At 61.9% G+C, this 24,866-nt stretch overlaps 1 protein-coding gene across 1 annotated transcript in view; it reads left to right on the top strand.

The window, feature by feature from the left end:
• Window positions 1–22,131, top strand: part of ITGA5 (integrin subunit alpha 5) — a gene marked incomplete at both ends in the record, with an annotated part of 42,862 nt that extends 20,731 nt beyond the window's left edge. The window contains 16 exon segments of the mRNA XM_080639965.1: window positions 937–996; window positions 1,045–1,120; window positions 1,122–1,205; window positions 2,616–2,753; window positions 3,894–3,961; window positions 6,271–6,421; window positions 8,392–8,484; window positions 8,579–8,658; window positions 9,662–9,742; window positions 12,181–12,274; window positions 13,915–14,067; window positions 15,879–15,980; window positions 16,395–16,508; window positions 17,057–17,149; window positions 21,770–21,892; window positions 22,048–22,131. Of these exon segments, the coding sequence (XP_080496091.1) occupies window positions 937–996; window positions 1,045–1,120; window positions 1,122–1,205; window positions 2,616–2,753; window positions 3,894–3,961; window positions 6,271–6,421; window positions 8,392–8,484; window positions 8,579–8,658; window positions 9,662–9,742; window positions 12,181–12,274; window positions 13,915–14,067; window positions 15,879–15,980; window positions 16,395–16,508; window positions 17,057–17,149; window positions 21,770–21,892; window positions 22,048–22,131 (1,594 nt within the window).
• Window positions 22,132–24,866: the final 2,735 nt, after the last annotated feature.

Below are 24,866 nucleotides of genomic sequence, written 5' to 3'. Positions count from 1 at the left end.
GGGGGGCAATGGGGACAATGGGGGGAAGGGGGCAATGAGGGGCAGGGGGGCAATGGGGGGGCAATGGGGACAATGGGGGCAGGGGGGCAATGAGGGGCAGGGGGGCAATGGGGGGCAATGGGGGGGCAGGGGGGCAATAGGGGGGGCAATGGGGGCAATGGGGGGCAGGGGGGCAATGCGGGGGCAGGTGGGCAATGGGGGGGCAATGGGGACAATGGGGGGCAGGGGGGCAATGCGGGGGCAGGGGGACAATGGGGGGCAATGGGGGCAATGGGGGGCAGGGGGGCAATGCGGGGGCAGGTGGGCAATGGGGGGGCAATGGGGACAATGGGGGGCAGGGGGGCAATGCGGGGGCAGGTGGGCAATGGGGGGGCAATGGGGACAATGGGGGGCAGGGGGGCAATGCGGGGCAGGGGGACAATGGGGGGCAATGGGGGCAATGGGGGGCAGGGGGGCAATGGGGGCAATGGGGGGCAGGGGGGCAATGGGGGGGCAATGGGACAATGGGGGGCAATGGGGGGGCATGGGGGCAATGGGGGGGCATGGGGACAATGGGGGGGGCAGGGGGACAATGGGGGGCAATGGGATGGGGGCACCCCAAAGGATACCCAAGGGATACAGGGATGGAGGATGCTGGGGGGGCTCCATTGGGGATCCTTGAAGGTCAATGAGGGGACATGGGGGCTGGGGGCAGTGGGATGGGGGTACCCCAAGGGGATACCCAAAGGATGCAGGGATGCTGGGGGGGGGGTTGGGTCCAGTGGGGGTCCTTGAAGGGTCAATGAGGGGGTTCCGGGGGACACGGGATTGGGAGCATCCCAATGGACACCGGCACGGAGGATGCTGGGGGGGGGGGGGGACGGGGACACCCCAGCGGTGTTGGTGCCAAACGGGGGGGCACCGAGGGGGGGTCCCATGGGTGCCCCCCCCCTTTAGCATCAACGTCAGCTTCTGCCTCAACGCCTCCGGGCGCCACCTCAATGGGGACCCCCCCCGGTCCCCGTCCCCCCCCCCCCCCGGTCCCTGACGTGTTCCCCCCCCCCCCCCCCCAGGGTTCGCGGTGGAGCTCAGCGTGGACACGGCCAAGGGGGGGGGCTCCCGCCGGGCGCTGCTGCTGCCGGGGGGGGGTCCCCACGCGCAGCCTCGCCCTGGCCGTGCCCAACGGCAGCGGCGCCCGGTGCCACAGCGCGGCCCTGTTCCTGCGGGTAGGGGGGCGCGGGGACCCCCCCAGAGGGACCCCCCAGAGGGACCCATAGGGACACCCCCATAGGGACACCTCCATAGGGACCCAGAGGGACACCCTCATAGGGACCCCCCCATAGGGACCCCCCCATAGGGACCCCCCATAGGGACCCCCCATAGGGACACCTCCATAGGGAACCATAAAGACACCTCCATAGGGAACCAGAGGGACACCCTCATAGGGACCCCCCCATAGGGACCCCCCATAGGGACACCTCCATAGGGAACCATAAAGACACCTCCATAGGGACCCAGAGGGACCCCCCCATAGGGACCCATAGGGACACCCCATAGGGACCCAGAGGGACACCTCCATAGGGACCCCCCATAGGGACACCCATAGGGACCCATAGGGACACCCCATAGGGACCCAGAGGGACCCTCCCAGAGGGACCCGTAGGGACACCCCAGAGGGACCCATAGGGTCCTCCATAGGGACCCATAGGGACACCCCCATAGGGAACCATAGGGACCCCCCATAGGGACCCATAGGAACACCCCCATAGGGAACCATAGGGACCCCCTATAGGGACCCAGAGGGACACCCCCATAGGGAACCCAGAGGGACCCATAGGGACCGCCCATGGGGACCTTCATAGTGACCTCAGAGACAACCCAATAGGGACCCACAGAGACACCCCCATAAGGGAGCCCATAGGGACCCCATAGAGAACCCAGAGACACCCCCATAGACACACATGGGACACCCCCATAGGGATCCCCCACCACCCATAGACCCCATCCCCCATAGACCCCATCCCCCATGGCCCCCCCATGGCCCCCATCCCCCATGGCCCCCATCCGCCATGGCCCCCCCATCGCCCCCCCATAGACCCCATCCCCCATGGCCCCCCCATGGCCCCCATCCCCCATGGCCCCCCCATGGCCCCCCCTGGCCCCCATCCCCCATGGCCCCCCCATGGCCCCCCCATGGCCCCCATCCCCCATGGCCCCCATCCCCCATGGCCCCCCCATGGCCCCCATCCCCCATGGCCCCCCCATGGCCCCCCCATGGCCCCCATCCCCCATGGCCCCCATCCCCCATGGCCCCCCCATGGCCCCCATCCCCCATGGCCCCCCCATGGCCCCCCCTGGCCCCCATCCCCCATGGCCCCCCCATGGCCCCCATCCCCCATGGCCCCCCCATGGCCCCCATCCCCCATGGCCCCCATCCCCCATGGCCCCCCCGCCCCCATGCCCCATGGCCCCCCCATGGCCCCCCATGGCCCCCATCCCCCATGGCCCCCCCATGGCCCCCCCATGGCCCCCATCCCCCATGGCCCCCCATGGCCCCCCCATGGCCCCCCATGGCCCCCCCTGGCCCCCATCCCCCATGGCCCCCCCATGGACCCGGTCCCCGCTGTGCCCCCCAGAACGAGTCGGAGTTCCGGGACAAGCTCTCTCCCATCGCTGTGGGGCTCAGCTTCGCCCTGGACCCCCGCGCCCCCCCCGATGCCCATGGCCTGCACCCAGTGCTGGCAGCGCAGACACGCACCCACCTGGAGGCGAAGGTACCCCCCGGCACCCTATGGAACCCCATGGAACCCCCTGGTATCCCCTGGGACCCTGGGGCACCGATGGTATAAATGGGGATAAATGGAAAATATGATAAAAATGGAAAATGGGCCATGACACCCAGTGTCACCCATGCCCCACATCACCCCCATGTCCCCATTGCCTCCATGTCCCCATACCCCATATCCCCATATCCCTGTATCCCCATATCCCTGTATCCCCATACCCCATATCCCATATCCCATACCCCATATCCCATACCCCATATCCCATATCCCATACCCCATATCCCATACCCCATATCCCATATCCCATACCCCATATCCCCATATCCCTGTATCCCCATACCCCATATCCCATACCCCATATCCCATATCCCATACCCCATATCCCATACCCATATCCCATATCCCATACCCCATATCCCCATATCCCTGTATCCCCATACCCCATATCCCATACCCCATATCCCATATCCCATACCCCATATCCCCATATCCCTGTATCCCCATACCCCATATCCCATACCCCATATCCCATATCCCATACCCCATATCCCCATATCCCTGTATCCCCATACCCCATATCCCATATCCCATATCCCATACCCCATATCCCCATATCCCTGTATCCCCATACCCCATATCCCATATCCCATATCCCATGTCCCATATCCCATATCCCACACCCCATACCCCACACCCCATACCCTATATCCCACACCCCATACCCTATATCCCACATCCCATACCCCACACCCCATACCCTATATCCCACATCCCATACCCTATATCCCACACCCCATACCCCACATCCCATACCCTATATCCCATACCCTATATCCCATACCCCATACCCCACACCCCATACCCCACATCCCATACCCTATATCCCATACCCCACATCCCATACCCTATATCCCATACCCTATATCCCATACCCCATATCCCACACCCCATACCCCACACCCCGTACCCTATATCCCACATCCCATACCCTATATCCCACACCCCATACCCCACATCCCATACCCTATATCCCATACCCCACATCCCATACCCTATATCCCACACCCCATACCCCACATCCCATACCCCACATCCCATACCCTATATCCCATACCCCACATCCCACAGGCTCACATCCAGCTGGACTGTGGGGAGGACAATGTGTGTGTGCCCGACCTGCAGCTGGAGGCCTTTGCGTAAGGGGGGGGCCCGGTGGGGGGGGGGTGTCCATGGTGACCGTGCTGTTGCCATGGGGACACTGGTGTCCCACAGTGATGATGCTGTTGCCATGGTGATGGTGCTGTTGCCATGGTGATGGTGCTGTTGCCATGGTGACAATGATGTCCCATTGTGATGATGCTGTTGCCATGGTGATGGTGCTGTTGCCATGGTGACAATGATGTCCCATTGTGATGATGCTGTTGCCATGGTGATGGTGCTGTTGCCATGGGGACACTGGTGTCCCATGGTGATGGTGCTGTTGCCATGGTGACACTGGTGTCCCACAGTGATGGTGCTGTTGCCATGGTGATGGTTCTGTTGCCATGGTGATGGTGCTGTTGCCATGGTGACCCTGGTGCTGTTGCCATGGTGATGGTGCTGTTGCCATGGTGACACTGGTGTCCCACGGTGATGGTGCTGTTGCCATGGTGACAATGATGTTCCCATGGTGATGGTGCTGTTGCCATGGTGACAATGATGTCCCATTGTGGTGATGCTGTTGCCATGGTGATGGTGCTGTTGCCATGGTGACACTGGTGTCCCATGGTAATGGTGCTGTTGCCATGGTGACAATGATGTCCCATTGTGATGATGCTGTTGCCATGGTGATGGTGCTGTTGCCATGGTGACACTGGTGTCCCATGGTAATGGTGCTGTTGCCACGGTGATGCTGCTGTTGCCATGGTGACAATGATGTTCCCATTGTGATGGTGCTGTTGCCATGGTGATGGTGCTGTTGCCATGGTGACACTGGTGTCCCACAGTGATGGTGCTGCTGCCATGGTGATGGTGCTGTTGCCATGGTAATGGTGCTGTTGCCGTGGTGATGGTGCTGTCGCCATGGTGATGGTGCTGTTGCCGTGGTGATGGTGCTGTCGCCGTGGTGATGGTGCTGTTGCCGTGGTGATGATGCTGTCGCCGTGGTGATGGTGCTGTCGCCGTGGTGATGGTGCTGTCGCCGTGGTGATGGTGCTGTCGCCGTGGTGATGGTGCTGTCGCCGTGGTGATGGTGCTGTTGCCGTGGTGATGGTGCTGTTGCCGTGGTGATGGTGCTGTCGCCGTGGTGATGGTGCTGTCGCCGTGGTGATGGTGCTGTTGCCGTGGTGATGGTGCTGTCGCCGTGGTGATGGTACTGTCGCCGTGGTGATGGTGCTGTCGCCGTGGTGATGGTGCTGTCGCCGTGGTGATGGTGCTGTCGCCGTGGTGATGGTGCTGTCGCCGTGGTGATGGTGCTGTCGCCGTGGTGATGGTGCTGTCGCCATGGTGATGGTGCTGTCGCCGTGGTGATGGTGCTGTCGCCATGGTGATGGTGCTGTCGCCATGGTGATGGTGCTGTTGCCGTGGTGATGGTGCTGTTGCCGTGGTGATGGTGCTGTCGCCGTGGTGATGGTGCTGTTGCCGTGGTGATGGTGCTGTCGCCGTGGTGATGGTGCTGTCGCCGTGGTGATGGTACTGTCGCCGTGGTGATGGTGCTGTCGCCATGGTGATGGTGCTGTTGCCGTGGTGATGGTGCTGTCGCCATGGTGATGGTGCTGTCGCCGTGGTGATGGTGCTGTCGCCGTGGTGATGGTGCTGTCGCCATGGTGATGGTGCTGTCGCCGTGGTGATGGTGCTGTCGCCATGGTGATGGTGCTGTTGCCGTGGTGATGGTGCTGTCGCCGTGGTGATGGTGCTGTTGCCGTGGTGATGGTGCTGTCGCCATGGTGATGGTGCTGTTGCCGTGGTGATGGTGCTGTTGCCGTGGTGATGGTGCTGTCGCCGTGGTGATGGTGCTGTCGCCGTGGTGATGGTGCTGTTGCCGTGGTGATGGTGCTGTTGCCATGGTGATGGTGCTGTCGCCGTGGTGATGGTGCTGTCGCCGTGGTGATGGTGCTGTCGCCATGGTGATGGTGCTGTCGCCGTGGTGATGGTGCTGTCGCCATGGTGATGGTGCTGTTGCCGTGGTGATGGTGCTGTCGCCGTGGTGATGGTGCTGTCGCCATGGTGATGGTGCTGTCGCCATGGTGATGGTGCTGTTGCCGTGGTGATGGTGCTGTCGCCGTGGTGATGGTGCTGTTGCCGTGGTGATGGTGCTGTTGCCGTGGTGATGGTGCTGTCGCCATGGTGATGGTGCTGTCGCCGTGGTGATGGTGCTGTCGCCGTGGTGATGGTGCTGTCGCCGTGGTGATGGTGCTGTCGCCGTGGTGATGGTGCTGTCGCCGTGGTGATGGTGCTGTCGCCGTGGTGATGGTGCTGTCGCCGTGGTGATGGTGCTGTTGCCATGGTGACCGCGATGTCCCCGCAGTGACCGCCGCGCCGTGTACCTGGGGGACCGGAACAGCCTGAACCTCACCTTCCATGCCCGGAACCAGGGCGAGGGGGGGGCCTACGAGGCCGAGCTCCACGTGCGGCCCCCCCCGCACGCCCAGTACACGGGGGTGCTGCACCCACACGGGGTGAGCGGCGCGGGGGGGGTGCCCCCCAAGTAGGGGCTGGGACCATGGGGGGGGCATGGGGGTGTCCCCAGGTTGGGGGGGGGTATGGAGGGGTCAAGGGGGTGCCTGTGGGTGCCCCCTGGCTGTGGGGTGGGTGCCAATGGGTGGGTGCTCACTGGTGGGTGCCCCAGAGATGGGTGCCCCCAGCTATGGGATCAGTGCCCTATAGATGGGTGCCCATTGGTGGGTGCCCCATAGGTGGGTGCCCTTGGATGGGTGCTCACTGTTGGGGGCCCCATAGATGGGTACCCATAGATAGGTGCTTGCTGTTGGATGCCCATTGATGGGTGCCCGTTGATGGGTGCCCCATAGATGGGTCCCCCTTGATGCGTGCTCACCATTGGGTGCTCCCCATTGGGTGCCCATTGATGGGTGCTCCCCATTGGGTACCCATAGATGGGTGCTCTCCATTGGGTGCCCATTGATGGGTGCCCATAGATGGATGCTCCCCATTGGCTGCCCATTGCTGGGTGCCATAGGCGGCTGCTTCCCATTGGCTGCCCATAGATGGGTGCCCATAGACGGGTGCTCCCCATTGGCTGCCCCTTGATGGGTGCCATAGACGGCTGCTCCCCATTGGCTGCCCATTGCTGGGTGCCCTAGACAGCTGCTCCCCATTGGCTGCCCATTGATGGGTGCCATAGGCGGCTGCTCCCCATTGGCTGCCCATTGCTGGGTGCCCTAGGCGGCAGCTCCCCATTGGCTGCCCATTGCTGGGTGCCATAGGCGGCTGCTCCCCATTGGCTGCCCATTGCTGGGTGCTCTCCATTGGGTGCCCATAGATGGGTGCCCATAGATGGGTGCTCTCCATTGGGTACCCATAGACGGGTGCTCCCCATTGGGTACCCATAGATGGGTGCTCCCCATTGGCTGCCCATTGCTGGGTGCCCATAGGCGGCTGCTCCCCATTGGCTGCCCATTGCTGGGTGCCATAGGCGGCTGCTTCCCATTGGCTGCCCATTGCTGCGTGCCATAGGCGGCTGCTCCCCATTGGCTGCCCATTGCTGGGTGCCATAGGCGGCTGCTTCCCATTGGCTGCCCATTGCTGGGTGCCCTAGACGGCTGCTCCCCATTGGCTGCCCATTGATGGGTGCCCATAGATGGGTGCTCCCCATTGGGTGCCCATTGATGGGTGCCCATAGATGGGTGCTCCCCATTGGGTACCCATAGATGGATGCTCCCCATTGGGTGCCCATAGATGGGTGCTCTCCATTGGGTGCCCATAGATGGGTGCCCATAGATGGGTGCTCCCCATTGGGTACCCATAGATGGGTGCTCCCCATTGGCTGCCCATTGCTGGGTGCCCATAGGCGGCTGCTCCCCATTGGCTGCCCATTGCTGGGTGCCCATAGGCGGCTGCTCCCCATTGGCTGCCCATTGCTGGGTGCCCATAGGCGGCTGCTCCCCATTGGCTGCCCATTGCTGGGTGCCCATAGGCGGCTGCTCCCCATTGGCTGCCCATTGCTGGGTGCCCATAGGCGGCTGCTCCCCATTGGCTGCCCATTGCTGGGTGCCCATAGATGGATGCTCCCCATTGGGTGCCCATTGATGGGTGCCCATAGATGGGTGCTCCCCATTGGGTACCCATAGATGGATGCTCCCCATTGGGTGCCCATAGATGGGTGCTCTCCATTGGGTGCCCATAGATGGGTGCTCTCCATTGGGTGCCCATAGATGGGTGCCCATAGATGGGTGCTCCCCATTGGGTACCCATAGACGGGTGCTCCCCATTGGGTACCCATAGATGGGTGCTCCCCATTGGCTGCCCATTGCTGGGTGCCCATAGGCGGCTGCTCCCCATTGGCTGCCCATTGCTGGGTGCCCATAGGCGGCTGCTCCCCATTGGCTGCCCATTGCTGGGTGCCCATAGGCGGCTGCTCCCCATTGGCTGCTGCCATCCCGGTGCCCTCACCCCCCCTCTCCCCCCCCAGAACTTCTCTGCTCTCAGCTGTGAGCTGGGGGGGGGCAACGGCTCCGGCGCCCTCGTCTGCGACCTGGGCAACCCCCTGAAGGCGGGGGCCAGCGTGAGTGGGGGGGGCCCGGGGGGGGGAAGGGAGGGGGGGGGAGGGGAGGGGAGAGGGGGGGAGGGGCGGCTGTGACCCTCCCCTCCCCCCGCAGGTGTGGGGGGGGCTGCGCTTCACCATCCCCCACCTGAGCGACAGCAGCAAAAGCGTCCGCTTCAAGCTGCAGATCCGCAGGTGGGGGGGGGGGTCCGGGGGGGATGGGGGGGCATGGGGGTGCTATGGGGTGCACAGGGTTCTATGGGGTGCTATGGGATGCTATGGGGTGTATGGGGTGCACAGGGTTCTATGGGGTGCTATGGGATGCTATGGGGTGTATGGGGTGCACAGGGTGCTATGGGGTGCTATGGGATGCTATGGGGTGTATGGGGTGCACAGGGTTCTATGGGGTGCTATGGGATGCTATGGGGTGTATGGGGTGCACAGGGTTCTATGGGGTGCTATGGGATGCTATGGGGTGTATGGGGTGTACAGGGTGCTATGGGGTATGTGGGATGCTATGGGGTGTATGGGATGCTATGGGGTGCTATGGGATGCTATGGGGAGCTGTGGGGTGCTATGGGGTGTATGGGATGCTATGGGGTGTATGGGATGCTATGGGGTGCTATGGGGTGTATGGGATGCTGTGGGGTGCTATGGGGTGTATGGGATGCTATGGGGTGCTATGGGGTGTATGGGATGCTATGGGGTGCTATGGGGTGTATGGGATGCTATGGGGTGTATGGGATGCTATGGGGTGCTATGGGGTGTATGGGATGCTATGTGGTGCTATGGGGTGTATGGGGTGCTATGGGGTGTATGGGATGCTATGGGGTGCTATGGGGTGTATGGGGTGCTATGGGGTGTATGGGATGCTATGGGGTGCTATGGGGTGTATGGGATGCTATGGGGTGCTATGGGGTGTATGGGATGCTATGGGGTGTATGGGATGCTATGTGGTGCTATGGGGTGTATGGGATGCTATGTGGTGCTATGGGGTGTATGGGGTGCTATGGGGTGTATGGGATGCTATGGGGTGCTATGGGGTGTATGGGCACCCGTGGTGGGGGTCACCCCTAGGGGGCTCATGGGGAGCCGCCATTGGTGGGGGGGTGCAGCCTGGTTCCTCCCCTCCTGGCCCCTTTGGGGGGTCCCCCCCCCGCTGGGGGTGCCCGGTCCATGCCCCCCGCTGTGCCCGCAGCAAGAACGCCAACAACTCGCAGAGCGCGGTGCTGGGGGTGCCGCTGGAGGTGCGGGCGGCCACGCGGCTCTCGGCCTTCGGGTGAGGGCACCCATGGGTGCTGGGGGGGCTATGGGGGCTATGGGGGCTATGGGCTCTATGGGCTCTATGGGCTCTATGGGGCTCTATGGGCTCTATGGGCTCTATGGGGCTCTATGGGGCTCTATGGGCTCTATGGGGCTCTATGGGCTCTATGGGGCTCTATGGGGCTCTATGGGCTCTATGGGGCTCTATGGGGCTCTATGGGCTCTATGGGCTCTATGGGGCTCTATGGGGCTCTATGGGGCTCTATGGGCTCTATGGGCTCTATGGGCTCTATGGGGCTCTATGGGCTCTATGGGCTCTATGGGGCTCTATGGGGCTCTATGGGCTCTATGGGGCTCTATGGGCTCTATGGGCTCTATGGGGCTCTATGGGCTCTATGGGCTCTATGGGGCTCTATGGGCTCTATGGGCTCTATGGGCTCTATGGGGCTCTATGGGCTCTATGGGCTCTATGGGGCTCTATGGGGCTCTATGGGGCTCTATGGGCTCTATGGGCTCTATGGGGCTCTATGGGCTCTATTGGGCTCTATGGGGCTCTATGGGGCTCTATGGGGCTCTATGGGCTCTATGGGCTCTATGGGGCTCTATGGGCTCTATGGGCTCTATGGGGCTCTATGGGGCTCTATGGGCTCTATGGGGCTCTATGGGCTCTATGGGCTCTATGGGGCTCTATGGGGCTCTATGGGGCTCTATGGGCTCTATGGGCTCTATGGGCTCTATGGGGCTCTATGGGCTCTATGGGCTCTATTGGGCTCTATGGGGCTCTATGGGGCTCTATGGGCTCTATGGGGCTCTATGGGGCTCTATGGGGCTCTATGGGCTCTATGGGCTCTATGGGGCTCTATGGGCTCTATGGGCTCTATGGGGCTCTATGGGGCTCTATGGGCTCTATGGGCTCTATGGGGCTCTATGGGCTCTATGGGCTCTATGGGGCTCTATGGGGCTCTATGGGTCTCTATGGGTCTCTATGGGCTCTATGGGCTCTATGGGTCTCTATGGGGCTCTATGGGGCTCTATGGGCTCTATGGGCTCTATGGGGCTCTATGGGCTCTATGGGACTCTTTGGGGCTCTATGGTCTCTATGGGGCTCTATGGGGCTCTATGGGCTCTATGGGGCTCTATGGGGCTCTATGGGGCTCTATGGGCTCTATGGGCTCTATGGGGCTCTATGGGCTCTATGGGCTCTATGGGCTCTATGGGGCTCTATGGGCTCTATGGGCTCTATGGGGCTCTATGGGGCTCTATGGGCTCTATGGGGCTCTATGGGGCTCTATGGGGCTCTATGGGCTCTATGGGTCTCTATGGGGCTCTATGGGGCTCTATGGGCTCTATGGGGCTCTATGGGCTCTATGGGCTCTATGGGGCTCTATGGGGCTCTATGGGCTCTATGAGCTCTATGGGGCTCTATGGGGCTCTATGGGCTCTATGGGCTCTATGGGGCTCTATGGGCTCTATGGGGCTCTATGGGTCTCTATGGGGTCTCTATGGTCTCTATGGGCTCTATGGGGCTCTATGGGGCTCTATGGGGTTCTATGGGGCTCTATGGGGCTCTATGGGGTTCTATGGGGCTCTATGGGCTCTATGGGCTCTATGGGCTCTATGGGGCTCTATGGGCTCTATGGGGCTCTATGGGGCTCTATGGGCTCTATGGGCTCTATGGGGCTCTATGGGCTCTATGGGCTCTATGGGGCTCTATGGGCTCTATGGGGCTCTATGGGGCTCTATGGGGCTCTATGGGTCTCTATGGGGCTCTATGGGCTCTATGGGCTCTATGGGCTCTATGGGGCTCTATGGTCTCTATGGGCTCTATGGGGCTCTATGGGGCTCTATGGGGTTCTATGGGGCTCTATGGGCTCTATGGGGCTCTATGGGGCTCTATGGGGCTCTATGGGGCTCTATGGTCTCTATGGGCTCTATGGGGCTCTATGGGGCTCTATGGGCTCTATGGGGCTCTATGGGTCTCTATGGGGCTCTATGGGCTCTATGGGCTCTATGGGCTCTATGGGGCTCTATGGTCTCTATGGGCTCTATGGGGCTCTATGGGGCTCTATGGGGTTCTATGGGGCTCTATGGGCTCTATGGGGCTCTATGGGGCTCTATGGGGCTCTATGGGTCTCTATGGGGCTCTATGGGCTCTATGGGCTCTATGGGCTCTATGGGGCTCTATGGTCTCTATGGGCTCTATGGGGCTCTATGGGGCTCTATGGGGTTCTATGGGGCTCTATGGGCTCTATGGGGCTCTATGGGGTTCTATGGGGCTCTATGGGCTCTATGGGGCTCTATGGGGCTCTATGGGGCTCTATGGGCTCTATGGGGCTCTATGGGGCTCTATGGGGCTCTATGGGCTCTATGGGCTCTATGGGCTCTATGGGGCTCTATGGGGCTCTATGGGGCTCTATGGGCTCCATGCGGTGCTGACCCCCCTGCCCCCCCCAGGGTCTCCCGCCCCGACGTTGTCTCTGTCCCCGAGGGGGGGGGCGCTCCTGAGCGCCTGCAGGACCTGGGCCCGCCCGTGGAGCACGTCTATGAGGTGAGGCCATGGGTGCCCCCCATGGGTGCCCCTTCCATGGGTGCCCCCTTCCATGGGTGCCCCCCCCCATGGGTGCCCCCTTCCATGGGTGCCCCTTCCATGGGTGCCCCCTTCCATGGGTGCCCCCTTCCATGGGTGCCCCCCCCCCATGGGTGCCCCCTTCCATGGGTGCCCCCCCCATGGGTGCCCCCTTCCATGGGTGCCCCCTTCCATGGATGCCCCCCCCCATGGATGCCCCCCCATGGGTACCCCCCCCATGGGTGCCCCCCCCATGGATGCCCCCCCATGGGTGCCCCCCCATGGATGCCCCCCCCATGGATGCCCCCCCATGGATGCCCCCCCCATGGATGCCCCCCCATGGGTGCCCCCCCCCATGGATGCCCCCCCCATGGATGCCCCCCCATGGGTGCCCCCCCCATGGGTGGCCCCCCATGGATGCCCCCCCCATGGATGCCCCCCCCATGGGTGCCCCCCCCCATGGATGCCCCCCCCATGGATGCCCCCCCCATGGATGCCCCCCCATGGGTGCCCCCCCCATGGATGCCCCCCCCATGGGTGCCCCCCCATGGATGCCCCCCCCATGGATGCCCCCCCCATGGATGCCCCCCCATGGGTGCCCCCCCCATGGGTGCCCCCCCATGGATGCCCCCCCCATGGATGCCCCCCCATGGGTACCCCCCCCATGGATGCCCCCCCCATGGATGCCCCCCCCATGGGTGCCCCCCCCATGGATGCCCCCCCCCATGGATGCCCCCCCATGGGTGCCCCCCCCATGGGTGCCCCCCCATGGATGCCCCCCCCATGGATGCCCCCCCATGGGTACCCCCCCATGGATGCCCCCCCCATGGATGCCCCCCCATGGGTGCCCCCCCCATGGATGCCCCCCCCATGGGTGCCCCCCCCATGGATGCCCCCCCCATGGATGCCCCCCCATGGGTGCCCCCCCCATGGGTGCCCCCCCATGGATGCCCCCCCATGGATGCCCCCCCATGGGTGCCCCCCCCATGGGTGCCCCCCCCATGGATGCCCCCCCCCATGGATGCCCCCCCATGGATGCCCCCCCATGGGTACCCCCCCATGGGTGCCCCCCCCATGGATGCCCCCCCCATGGATGCCCCCCCCATGGGTGCCCCCCCCATGGGTGCCCCCCCCATGGATGCCCCCCCCATGGGTACCCCCCCCATGGATGCCCCCCCATGGATGCCCCCCCATGGGTACCCCCCCCATGGATGCCCCCCCCATGGGTGCCCCCCCCATGGATGCCCCCCCATGGGTGCCCCCCCCATGGATGCCCCCCCCCATGGATGCCCCCCCATGGATGCCCCCCCATGGATGCCCCCCCATGGGTGCCCCCCCCATGGGTGCCCCCCCCATGGATGCCCCCCCCCATGGATGCCCCCCCATGGATGCCCCCCCATGGGTACCCCCCCATGGATGCCCCCCCCATGGGTGCCCCCCCATGGATGCCCCCCCCATGGATGCCCCCCCATGGGTGCCCCCCCCATGGATGCCCCCCCCATGGGTGCCCCCCCATGGGTGCCCCCCCATGGATGCCCCCCCATGGATGCCCCCCCCATGGATGCCCCCCCATGGGTGCCCCCCCATGGATGCCCCCCCCATGGGTGCCCCCCCTCCCGCAGGTGGTGAACGAGGGCCCCAGCGCCATCAGCCAGGGCTCCCTGGAGCTCCGGTGCCCCCTGCGCTACCGGGGGCTGCCCCTGCTCTCCATCACCGGGCACTCGGGGCCCCCCAACTGCTCCAGCAGCCCCCCCATGGACCGGCTGCGCCTGGCGGTGGGCACGGGGGCGCTGGGTGCCGCTGGGTGTCCTTGGGGACTATGGGTGTCATTGGGTGCCACTGGGTGTCATTGGGTGTCATTGGGGAGTATGGGTGTCATTGGGTGTCGTTGGATGTCGTTGGGTGTCATTGGGTGTCATTGGGGACTATGGGTGTCCTTGGGTGTCATTGGGTGTCATTGGGGACTATGGTTGTCATTGGGTGTCATTGGGTGTCATTGGGGGTGTTGGGTGTCATTGGGGACTATGGGTGTCATTGGGGGCGTTGGGTGTCACTGGGGACTATGGGTGTCATTGGGGGCGTTGGGTGTCATTGTGGACTATGGGTGTCATTGGGGGTGTTGGGTGTCATTGGGGACTATGGGTGTCATTGGGGGCGTTGGGTGTCATTGGGGACTATGGGTGTCATTGGGTGTCGTTGGATGTCATTTGGTGTCATTGGGTGTCATTGGGGACTATGGGTGTCATTGGGTGTCATTGGGTGTCATTGGGGACTATGGTTGTCATTGGGTGTCATTGGGTGTCATTGGGGGTGTTGGGTGTCATTGGGGACTATGGGTGTCATTGGGGGCGTTGGGTGTCACTGGGGACTATGGGTGTCATTGGGGGCGTTGGGTGTCATTGTGGACTATGGGTGTCATTGGGGGCGTTGGGTGTCATTGGGGACTGTGGGTGTCATTGGGGGCGTTGGGTGTCATTGGGGACTATGGGTGTCATTGGGGGCGTTGGGTGTCATTGGGTGTTGTTGGGTGCACTGGGTGTCATTGGGTGTCATTGGGTGTCGTTGGGTGTCATTGGGTGTCATTGGGTGTCATTGGGGACTATGGGTGTCATTGGGTGTCATTGGGTGCCACTGGGTGTCATTGGGGGCGTTGGGTGTCCTTGGGTGTCATTAGGGACTATGGGTGTCACTGGGTGTCATTGGGGGGCGTTGGGTGTCATTGGGTGTCATTGGGGACTATGGGTGTCACTGGGTGTCATTGGGGGGCGTTGGGTGTCATTGGGTGTCATTGAGGGCGTTGGGTGCCACTGGGTGTCGTTGGGGGGCACTGGGTGCCACTGGGTGTCATTGGGGGGCGTTGGGTGTCCTTGGGTGTCATTGGGTGTCATTGAGGACGTTGGGTGTCACTGGGTGTCATTGGGGGGCGTTTGGTGTCCTTGGGTGTCATTGGGTGTCATTGGGTGTCATTGAGGGCGTTGGGTGTCACTGGATGTCATTGGGGGGCATTGGGTGTCCTTGGGTGTCATTGGGTGTCATTGGGTGGTGTTGGGTGTCATTGGGGACTATGGTTGTCATTGGGTGTCATTGGGGGCGTTGGGTGTCATTGGGTGTTGTTGGGTGCACTGGGTGTCCTTGGGTGTCATTGGGTGTCCTTGGGGACTATGGGTGTCATTGGGTGTCATTGGGTGTCATGGGGACTATGAGTGTCATTGGGTATCGTTGGGTGTCGTTGGGTGTCATTGGGCACCATTGGGTGCCATTGGGGACCTTGGGTGTCATTTGGCACCATTGGGTGTCATTGGGCACCATTGGGTGTCATTGGGCACCATTGGGTGTCGTTGGGCGCCATTGGGTGTCATTGGGCACCGTTGGGTGTCATTGGGCACAATTGGGTGTCGTTGGGCACCATTGGGTGTCATTGGGCACCATTGGGTGTCGTTGGGCACAATTGGGTGTCATTGGGCACCATTGGGTGTCGTTGGGCACCATTGGGTGTCGTTGGGCACCATTGGGTGTCGTTGGGTGTCAATGGGTGCCCATGGGAGGTGCCCGCTGACGGGGGTGTCCCCACATCCGCCCCCCCCAGGAGCAGGAGCAGAGCCCGGACCCTCGGGTGCTGCAGCGCCGGGACACGGGGGGCAACGGGGACACAGGGAGGAGGGACCCCCCCGCGCTGCCCCACACCCTGGTCAGTGCCACTGCCCCCCCACGCCCCCCCATTGAACCCCCCCTGCCCCCCCATTGTCCCCCATTGCACCCCATTGCCCCCCCACTGCCCCCCCATTCCCCCCCCTTGCCCCCCATTGCCCCCCATTGTCCCCCCCAATTGTCCCCCCATTACCCCCCTTTGTCCCCCATTGCCCCCCCATTGCCCCCCATTGTCCCCCATTGCCCCCCCATTGTCCCCCCATTACCCCCCTTTGTCCCCCATTGCCCCCCCCTTGCCCCCCATTGCCCCCCCATTGTCCACCCATTGCCCCCCCATTGTCCCCCCCATTGCCCTCCCTTGCCCCCATTGCCCCCCCCATTGTCCCCCCCGTTGCCCCCCCGTTGCCCCCCCGTTGCCCCCATTCCATTGCGGCCGCTGTCCATGGTCCCGCAGGGCTGCCCCGAGGCCGAGTGCTTCCGCCTGAGCTGCCCCATGGGGGCGCTGGAGCGGCAGCAGCGCGTGAGCCTCAGCCTCCGCTTCCGCCTGCGCGGCGCCCCCCCGCGGCAGGTGAGGGAATTGCACCCCCCCTGCAACCCCTATGGGGACCCTGAACCCCCCCCCCTCGGGAGCCCCCCCAGACCCTGGGATCCCCATTGGGGCCCCCCGGGCACCCCCAGGAACCCCTTTGGGACCCCCATGGGATCCTCCCCCTGGGATGCCCCTGGGACCCCCCCGAACCCACTGTAAACACCCCCCCCCCCCCCCGCTTAGGATGCTCCCCAGGAACCCCCAGTAACCCCTTGAGATGCTCGGGGATGTCCATGGGTGCCCCATTGGTGTCTGTGGGTGCCCTGTGGGTGTTGCTGGGTGCCCCATTGGTGTCTGTGGGTGTTGGTGGGTGCCCCATTGGTGTCCATGGGTGTCTATGGGTGCCCTGTGGGTGTCAGTGGGTGCGCCATTGGTGTCTATGGGTATCTATGGGCGCCCCATTGGTGTCCATGGGTACCTATGGGCGCCCCATTGGTGTCCGTGGGTACCTATGGGTGCCCCATTGGTGTCCGTGGGTACCTATGGGTGCCCCATTGGTGTCCATGGGTGCTGTCGTGGGTGCTCAGCGGGTGCAGGCTCTGCGCTGTGAGGCCGAGTACCGGGTGCTGCGGCTGCCGTACCGGGTGCAGCCCCAGAGCTACCCCAGCCAGCGCCTGCAGGTGACAGCGGGGGGGACAATGGGTGCGGGGGGGCACCGGGCGTGGTGTCGCTATGGGTGTCTCTATGGGTGTCGCTATGGGTGTCTCTATGGGTGTCTCTATGGGTGTCGCTATGGGTGTCTCTATGGGTGTCTCTATGGGTGTCGCTGTGGGTGTCGCTGTGGGTGTCGCTATGGGTGTCGCTGTGGGTGACGCTATGGGTGTCTCTATGGGTGTCTCTATGGGAGTCGCTGTGGGTGTCGCTATGGGTGTCTCTATGAGTGTCTCTATGGGTGTCGCTATGGGTGTCTCTATGGGTGTCGCTGTGGGTGTCGCTGTGGGTGTCGCTATGGGTGTCGCTGTGGGTGACGCTATGGGTGTCTCTATGGGTGTCTCTATGGGTGTCTCTATGGGAGTCGCTGTGGGTGTCGCTATGGGTGTCGCTATGGGTGACGCTATGGGTGACGCTATGGGTGTCGCTATGGGTGTCGCTATGGGTGTCTCTATGGGTGTCGCTATGGGTGTCTCTATGGGTGTCGCTATGGGTGTCTCTATGGGTGTCGCTATGGGTGTCTCTATGGGTGTCGCTGTGGGTGTCGCTATGGGTGTCTCTATGGGTGTCGCTATGGGTGTCTCTATGGGTGTCGCTATGGGTGTCGCTATGGGTGTCGCTATGGGTGTCTCTATGGGTGTCTCTATGGGTGTCGCTATGGGTGTCTCTATGGGTGTCGCTATGGGTGTCTCTATGGGTGTCTCTATGAGTGTCTCTATGGGTGTCTCTATGGGTGTCGCTATGGGTGTCGCTATGGGTGTCGCTATGGGAGTCGCTATGGGTGTCGCTATGGGTGTCTCTATGGGTGTCTCTATGGGTGTCGCTATGGGTGTCTCTATGGGTGTCGCTATGGGTGTCTCTATGGGTGTCTCTATGAGTGTCTCTATGGGTGTCTCTATGGGTGTCGCTATGGGTGTCTCTATGGGTGTCGCTATGGGTGTCGCTATGGGTGTCTCTATGGGTGTCGCTGTGGGTGTCGCTATGGGTGTCGCTATGGGTGTCTCTATGGGTGTCGCTGTGGGTGTCGCTATGGGTGTCTCTATGGGTGTCGCTATGGGTGTCTCTATGGGTGTCTCTATGGGTGTCTCTATGGGTGTTGCTATGGGTGTCTCTATGGGTGTCGCTATGGGTGTCTCTATGGGTGTCGCTGTGGGTGTCGCTATGGGTGTCGCTATGGGTGTCTCTATGGGTGTCGCTGTGGGTGTCGCTATGGGTGACGCTATGGGTGTCGCTATGGGTGTCTCTATGGGTGTCTCTATGGGTGTCTCTATGGGTGTCGCTGTGGGTGTCGCTATGGGTGATGCTATGGGTGTCGCTATGGGTGTCTCTGTGGGTGTCGCTATAGGTGTCGCTATGGGTGTCTCTATGGGTGTCTCTATGGGTGTTGCTGTGGGTGTCGCTATGGGTGATGCTATGGGTGTCGCTATGGGTGTCTCTATGGGTGTCTCTATGGGTGTCTCTATGGGTGTCGCTGTGGGTGTCGCTATGGGTGATGCTATGGGTGTCGCTATGGGTGTCTCTGTGGGTGTCGCTATAGGTGTCGCTATGGGTGTCTCTATGGGTGTCTCTATGGGTGTTGCTGTGGGTGTCGCTATGGGTGATGCTATGGGTGTCGCTATGGGTGTCTCTGTGGGTGTCGCTATAGGTGTCGCTATGGGTGTCTCTATGGGTGTCGCTATGGGTGTCGCTATAGGTGTCGCTATGGGTGTCTCTATGGGTGTCGCTATGGGTGTCGCTGTGGGTGATGCTATGGGTGTCTCTATGGGTGTCTCTATGGGTGTCGCTATGGGTGTCGCTGTGGGTGTCGCTGTGGGTGTCGCTATGGGTGTCGCTATGGGTGTCTCTATGGGTGTCGCTATGGGTGTCGCTATGGGTGTCGCTGTGGGTGACGCTATGGGTGTCTCTATGGGTGTCGCTATGGGTGTCGCTGTGGGTGTCGCTGTGGGTGTCGCTATGGGTGTCGCTGTGGGTGACGCTATGGGTGTCTCTATGGGTGTCTCTATGGGAGTCGCTGTGGGTGTCGCTATGGGTGATGCTATGGGTGACGCTATGGGTGTCGCTATGGGTGTCGCTATGGGTGTCTCTATGGGTGTCTCTATGGGTGTCGCTATGGGTGTCGCTATGGGTGACGCTATGGGTGTCGCTATGGGTGACGCTATGGGTGTCGCTATGGGTGTCTCTATGGGTGTCGCTATGGGTGTCGCTATGGGTGTCTCTATGGGTGACGCTATGGGTGTCTCTATGGGTGTCGCTGTGGGTGTTGCTGTGGGTGTCACTATGGGTGACGCTATGGGTGTCGCTATGGGTGTCGCTATGGGTGACGCTATGGGTGTCGCTATGGGTGTCGCTATGGGTGTCGCTATGGGTGTCTCTATGGGTGTCGCTGTGGGTGTCGCTGTGGGTGTCGCTATGGGTGTCGCTATGGGTGTCTCTATGGGTGTCGCTATGGGTGTCTCTATGGGTGTCGCTGTGGGTGTCGCTGTGGGTATCGCTATGGGTGTCGCTATGGGTGTCGCTATGGGTGTCGCTATGGGTGTCTCTATGGGTGTCGCTGTGGGTATCGCTATGGGTGTCTCTATGGGTGTCGCTGTGGGTGTCTCTATGGGTGTCGCTGTGGGTGTCGCTGTGGGTATCGCTATGGGTGTCGCTATGGGTGTCGCTATGGGTGTCTCTATGGGTGTCTCTATGGGTGTCGCTATGGGTGTCGCTATGGGTGTCGCTGTGGGTGTCGCTGTGGGTATCGCTATGGGTGTCGCTATGGGTGTCGCTATGGGTGTCTCTATGGGTGTCGCTATGGGTGTTGCTATGGGTGTCGCTGTGGGTGACGCTATGGGTGTCGCTATGGGTGTCTCTATGGGTGTCGCTGTGGGTGTCGCTGTGGGTGTCGCTGTGGGTGTCGCTATGGGTGTCGCTATGGGTGTCTCTATGGGTGTCTCTATGGGTGTCGCTGTGGGTGTCGCTATGGGTGTCTCTATGGGAGTCGCTATGGGTGTCGCTATGGGTGTCTCTATGGGTGTCGCTGTGGGTGTCTCTATGGGTGTCGCTATGGGTGTCGCTATGGGTGTCTCTATGGGTGTCGCTATGGGTGACACTATGGGTGTCTCTATGGGTGTCTCTATGGGTGTCTCTATGGGTGTCGCTATGGGTGTCGCTATGGGTGACGCTATGGGTGTCGCTATGGGTGTCTCTATGGGTGTCGCTATGGGTGTCTCTATGGGTGTCTCTATGGGTGTCTCTATGGGTGACACTATGGGTGTCTCTATGGGTGTCTCTATGGGTGTCTCTATGGGTGTCGCTATGGGTGTCGCTATGGGTGACGCTATGGGTGTCGCTATGGGTGTCGCTATGGGTGTCGCTATGGGTGTCGCTATGGGTGACGCTATGGGTGTCGCTATGGGTGTCGCTATGGGTGTCGCTATGGGTGACGCTATGGGTGTCGCTATGGGTGACGCTATGGGTGTCGCTATGGGTGTCTCTATGGGTGTCTCTATGGGTGTCTCTATGGGTGTCGCTATGGGTGTCTCTATGGGTGTCGCTGTGGGTGTCGCTGTGGGTGTCGCTATGGGTGTCGCTATGGGTGTCGCTATGGGTGTCGCTATGGGTGTCGCTATGGGTGTCGCTATGGGTGTCACTGTGGGTGACGCTATGGGTGTCACTATGGGTGTCGCTATGGGTGTCGCTGTGGGTGACGCTATGGGTGTCGCTATGGGTGTCGCTGTGGGTGTCGCTGTGGGTGTCGCTGTGGGTGACGCTATGGGTGTCGCTATGGGTGTCGCTGTGGGTGTCGCTATGGGTGTCGCTGTGGGTGTCGCTATGGGTGTCGCTATGGGTGTCGCTGTGGGTGTCTCTATGGGTGTCTCTGTGGGTGTCGCTATGGGTGTCTCTATGGGTGTCTCTATGGGTGTCGCTATGGGTGTCTCTATGGGTGTCTCTATGGGTGTCTCTATGGGTGTGTCTATGGGTGTCTCTATGGGTGTCTCTATGGGTGTCGCTATGGGTGTCGCTATGGGTGTCGCTATGGGTGTCGCTATGGGTGTCGCTATGGGTGTCTCTATGGGAGTCGCTGTGGGTGTCGCTATGGGTGTCGCTGTGGGTGTCGCTATGGGTGTCTCTATGGGTGTCTCTATGGGAGTCGCTATGGGTGTCGCTATGGGTGTCGCTGTGGGTGTCGCTATGGGTGTCTCTATGGGAGTCGCTATGGGTGTCGCTATGGGTGTCGCTGTGGGTGTCGCTATGGGTGTCTCTATGGGTGTCTCTATGGGAGTCGCTGTGGGTGTCGCTATGGGTGTCTCTATGGGTGTCTCTATGGGTGTCTCTATGGGTGTCTCTATGGGTGTCGCTATGGGTGTCGCTATGGGTGTCTCTATGGGTGTCTCTATGGGTGTCGCTATGGGTGTCTCTATGGGTGTCGCTATGGGTGTCTCTATGGGAGTCGCTGTGGGTGTCGCTATGGGTGTCGCTATGGGTGTCGCTATGGGTGTCTCTATGGGTGTCTCTATGGGTGTCTCTATGGGTGTCTCTATGGGTGTCGCTATGGGTGTCTCTATGGGAGTCGCTGCTGCTGACGCTGTGGTCACCCATGGGTGCAGGTGGTGACGGGGCTGCAGTGGGTGCGTGCCGAGGGCGCCGCCGCGGTGCCGCTGTGGGTGGTGGTGGTGTCGGTGCTCCTGGGGCTGCTGCTCCTCGCCCTGCTCTGCTACGGCCTCTACAAGGTGCGTGGGGGGGCATGGGGGGGGGACACCATGGGGGGGCACAAGGGCCATCGGGGTCCACGGGGGGGATAAAGGTGATGGGGGGGGAGCCTTATGGGGAGGGAGGGGCCATGGGGGGGGGCGGCAGGGCCGGGGGTGACCCCGTGCCCCCCCAGTTGGGGTTCTTCAAGCGCTCGGGCCCCTACGGCACGGCCATGGAGAAGGCGCAGCTGAAGCCACAGGCGGCCTCCGAGGCCTGACGGGGCCCCCGGACCCGCTCACCGCGGGTGACAGCGGCGCCGCGGCCCGGGGGGGGGCACCGCTGGAACTGAGAACAGGCGGCGGGACAAGAGCGGCACCGCGGGATGGGGGCGCAATGGGGTCAGCCCGGGGCGGTGGCACCCAATGATGGTGGCACCCAATGATGGTGGCACCCCATTGCGGTGGCACCCAACAGTGGTGTCACCCCATTGCAGTGTCACCCAATAGTGGTGTCACCCCATTGCAATGTCACCCAATGATGGTGGCACCCAATAGTGGTGTCACCCCATTGCAGTGTCACCCAATAGTGGTGTCACCCCATTGCTGTGTCACCCAATAGTGGTGTCACCCCATTGCAGTGTCACTCAACAGTGGTGTCACCCCATTGCAATGTCACCCAATGATGGTGGCACCCAATAGTGGTGTCACCCCATTGCGGTGTCACCCAATAGTGGTGTCACCCCATTGCAATGTCACCCAATGATGGTGGCACCCAACAGTGGTGTCACCCCATTGCAGTGTCACCCAATAGTGGTGTCACCCCATTGCAATGTCACCCAATGATGGTGGCACCCAATAGTGGTGTCACCCCATTGCGGTGTCAACCAATAGTGGTGTCACCCCATTGCAATGTCACCCAATAGTGGTGTCACCCCATTGTGGTGTCAACCAATAGTGGTGTCACCCCGTTGCAATGTCACCCAATAGTGGTGTCACCCCATTGCAGTGTCACCCAATGATGGTGGCACCCAATAGTGGTGTCACCCCATTGCGGTGTCAACCAATAGTGGTGTCACCCCATTGCAGTGTCACCCAATAGTGGTGTCACCCCATTGCAATGTCACCCAATAGTGGTGTCACCCCATTGCAGTGTCACCCAATGATGGTGGCACCCAATAGTGGTGGCACCCCATTGCAATGTCACCCAATAGTGGTGTCACCCCATCACAGTGCCACCCAGTGGTGGTGTCACCCAATAGTGGTGTCACCCCATCCCGGTGTCACCCACTCATGGTGTCACCCGGTCGTGCTGTCACCCTCTCACAGTGTCACACGGTTGCAGTGTCACCCCATTGCAGTGTTCCTCCCGCTGTGGTGTCACCCTATGCCGGTGTCACCCATCGCGGTGTCACCCGTCATGCGCTGCACTGCCCGTGCCCCCCCCCCCCCGCGGGCACCTCACTTTGCACTGACCCCGCACCCACATTTGGGGGTACGGGGGGGGGACACCCACACCCCCCACATGACACACACATGACACACACATGACACACACATGACACACACATGACACACACATGACCCCCCCCACCCCACCCCGGGGTGTCCCCTCGTGCCCGCGGGGGGGGGGTTTGCACTAAAGGGGGGGTGGGCACAGGTTTGGGGGGGCGGCTTCGGGGTGTATTTAATGTGGGGGGGGGCGGCTGCGGGCCCCCCAATAAAGGTGTGTGACCCAGAGCTGTGCCGGGGGCCGCGGGCAGCGCACACGCGTGTTCACGCGTGGCCAAGCGTGTCGCGCCGGGTCAGGTGACACAATTACAGCCTCATTAGCAGCCGGGCATCAATAATTCATCCCCCCCGGGCTGCGGGGGGGGAGTGGGGGAGCCCGGCGCCCATGGAGAGCCCATAGAGAGCCCATGGACACCCCATGGACACCCCATAGAGAGCCCATTGAGACCCCATAGAGAGCCCATTGAGACCCCATGGACACCCCATAGAGAGCCCATGGACACCCCATGGACACCCCATAGAGAGCCCATTGAGACCCCATAGAGAGCCCATGGACACCCCATAGAGAGCCCATTGACACCCCATAGAGAGCCCATTGAGACCCCATAGAGAGCCCATGGACACCCCATAGAGAGCCCATTGAGACCCCATAGAGAGCCCATTGAGACCCCATAGAGAGCCCATGGACACCCCATAGATAGCCTATGGACACCCCATTGACACCCCATAGAGAGCCCATGGACACCCCATTGAGACCCCATAGAGAGCCCATTGACACCCCATAGAGAGCCCATGGACACCCCATAGAGAGCCCATGGACACCCCATTGAGACCCCATAGAGAGCCCATGGACACCCCATAGAGAGCCCATTGAGACCCCATAGAGAGCCCATGGACACCCCATAGAGAGCCTATGGACACCCCATTGACACCCCATAGAGAGCCCATTGACACCCCATAGAGAGCCCATGGACACCCCATAGAGAGCCCATGGACACCCTATTGAGACCCCATAGAGAGCCCATGGACACCCCATAGAGAGCCCATTGAGACCCCATAGAGAGCCCATGGACACCCCATAGAGAGCCCATTGAGACCCCATAGAGAGCCCATGGACACCCCATAGAGAGCCCATTGGCACCCCATAGCACCCATAGAGACCCCAGAGAGACCCCAGAGCACCCATAGAGACCCCCAATAGCAGCTACACACACCCCCAACCCCCCCATGGGATCCCCAAATGCTCCCATAGCACCCATAGGTGCACCCATAGAGACCCCACAGCACCCATAGAGGCCCCATAGACACCCATGGATACCCCATAGCACCCATAGGTAATCCCCATAGCACCCATAGAGCCCACATAGCACCCACAGAGGCCCCATAGACACCCCATAGCACCCATGGATACCCCATAGCACCCATAGATAATCCCCATAGCACCCACAGAGGCCCCATAGACACCCCATAGCACCCATGGATACCCCATAGCACCCATAGCTAA

This window comes from Psittacula echo, assembly GCF_963264785.1.
Source record: "Psittacula echo genome assembly, contig: SCAFFOLD_114, whole genome shotgun sequence".
Taxonomy (NCBI): Eukaryota; Metazoa; Chordata; class Aves; order Psittaciformes; family Psittacidae; genus Psittacula; species Psittacula echo.
Note: the sequence above shows the minus strand (reverse complement) of the source record. Positions and strands in the feature narration are given on the sequence as shown.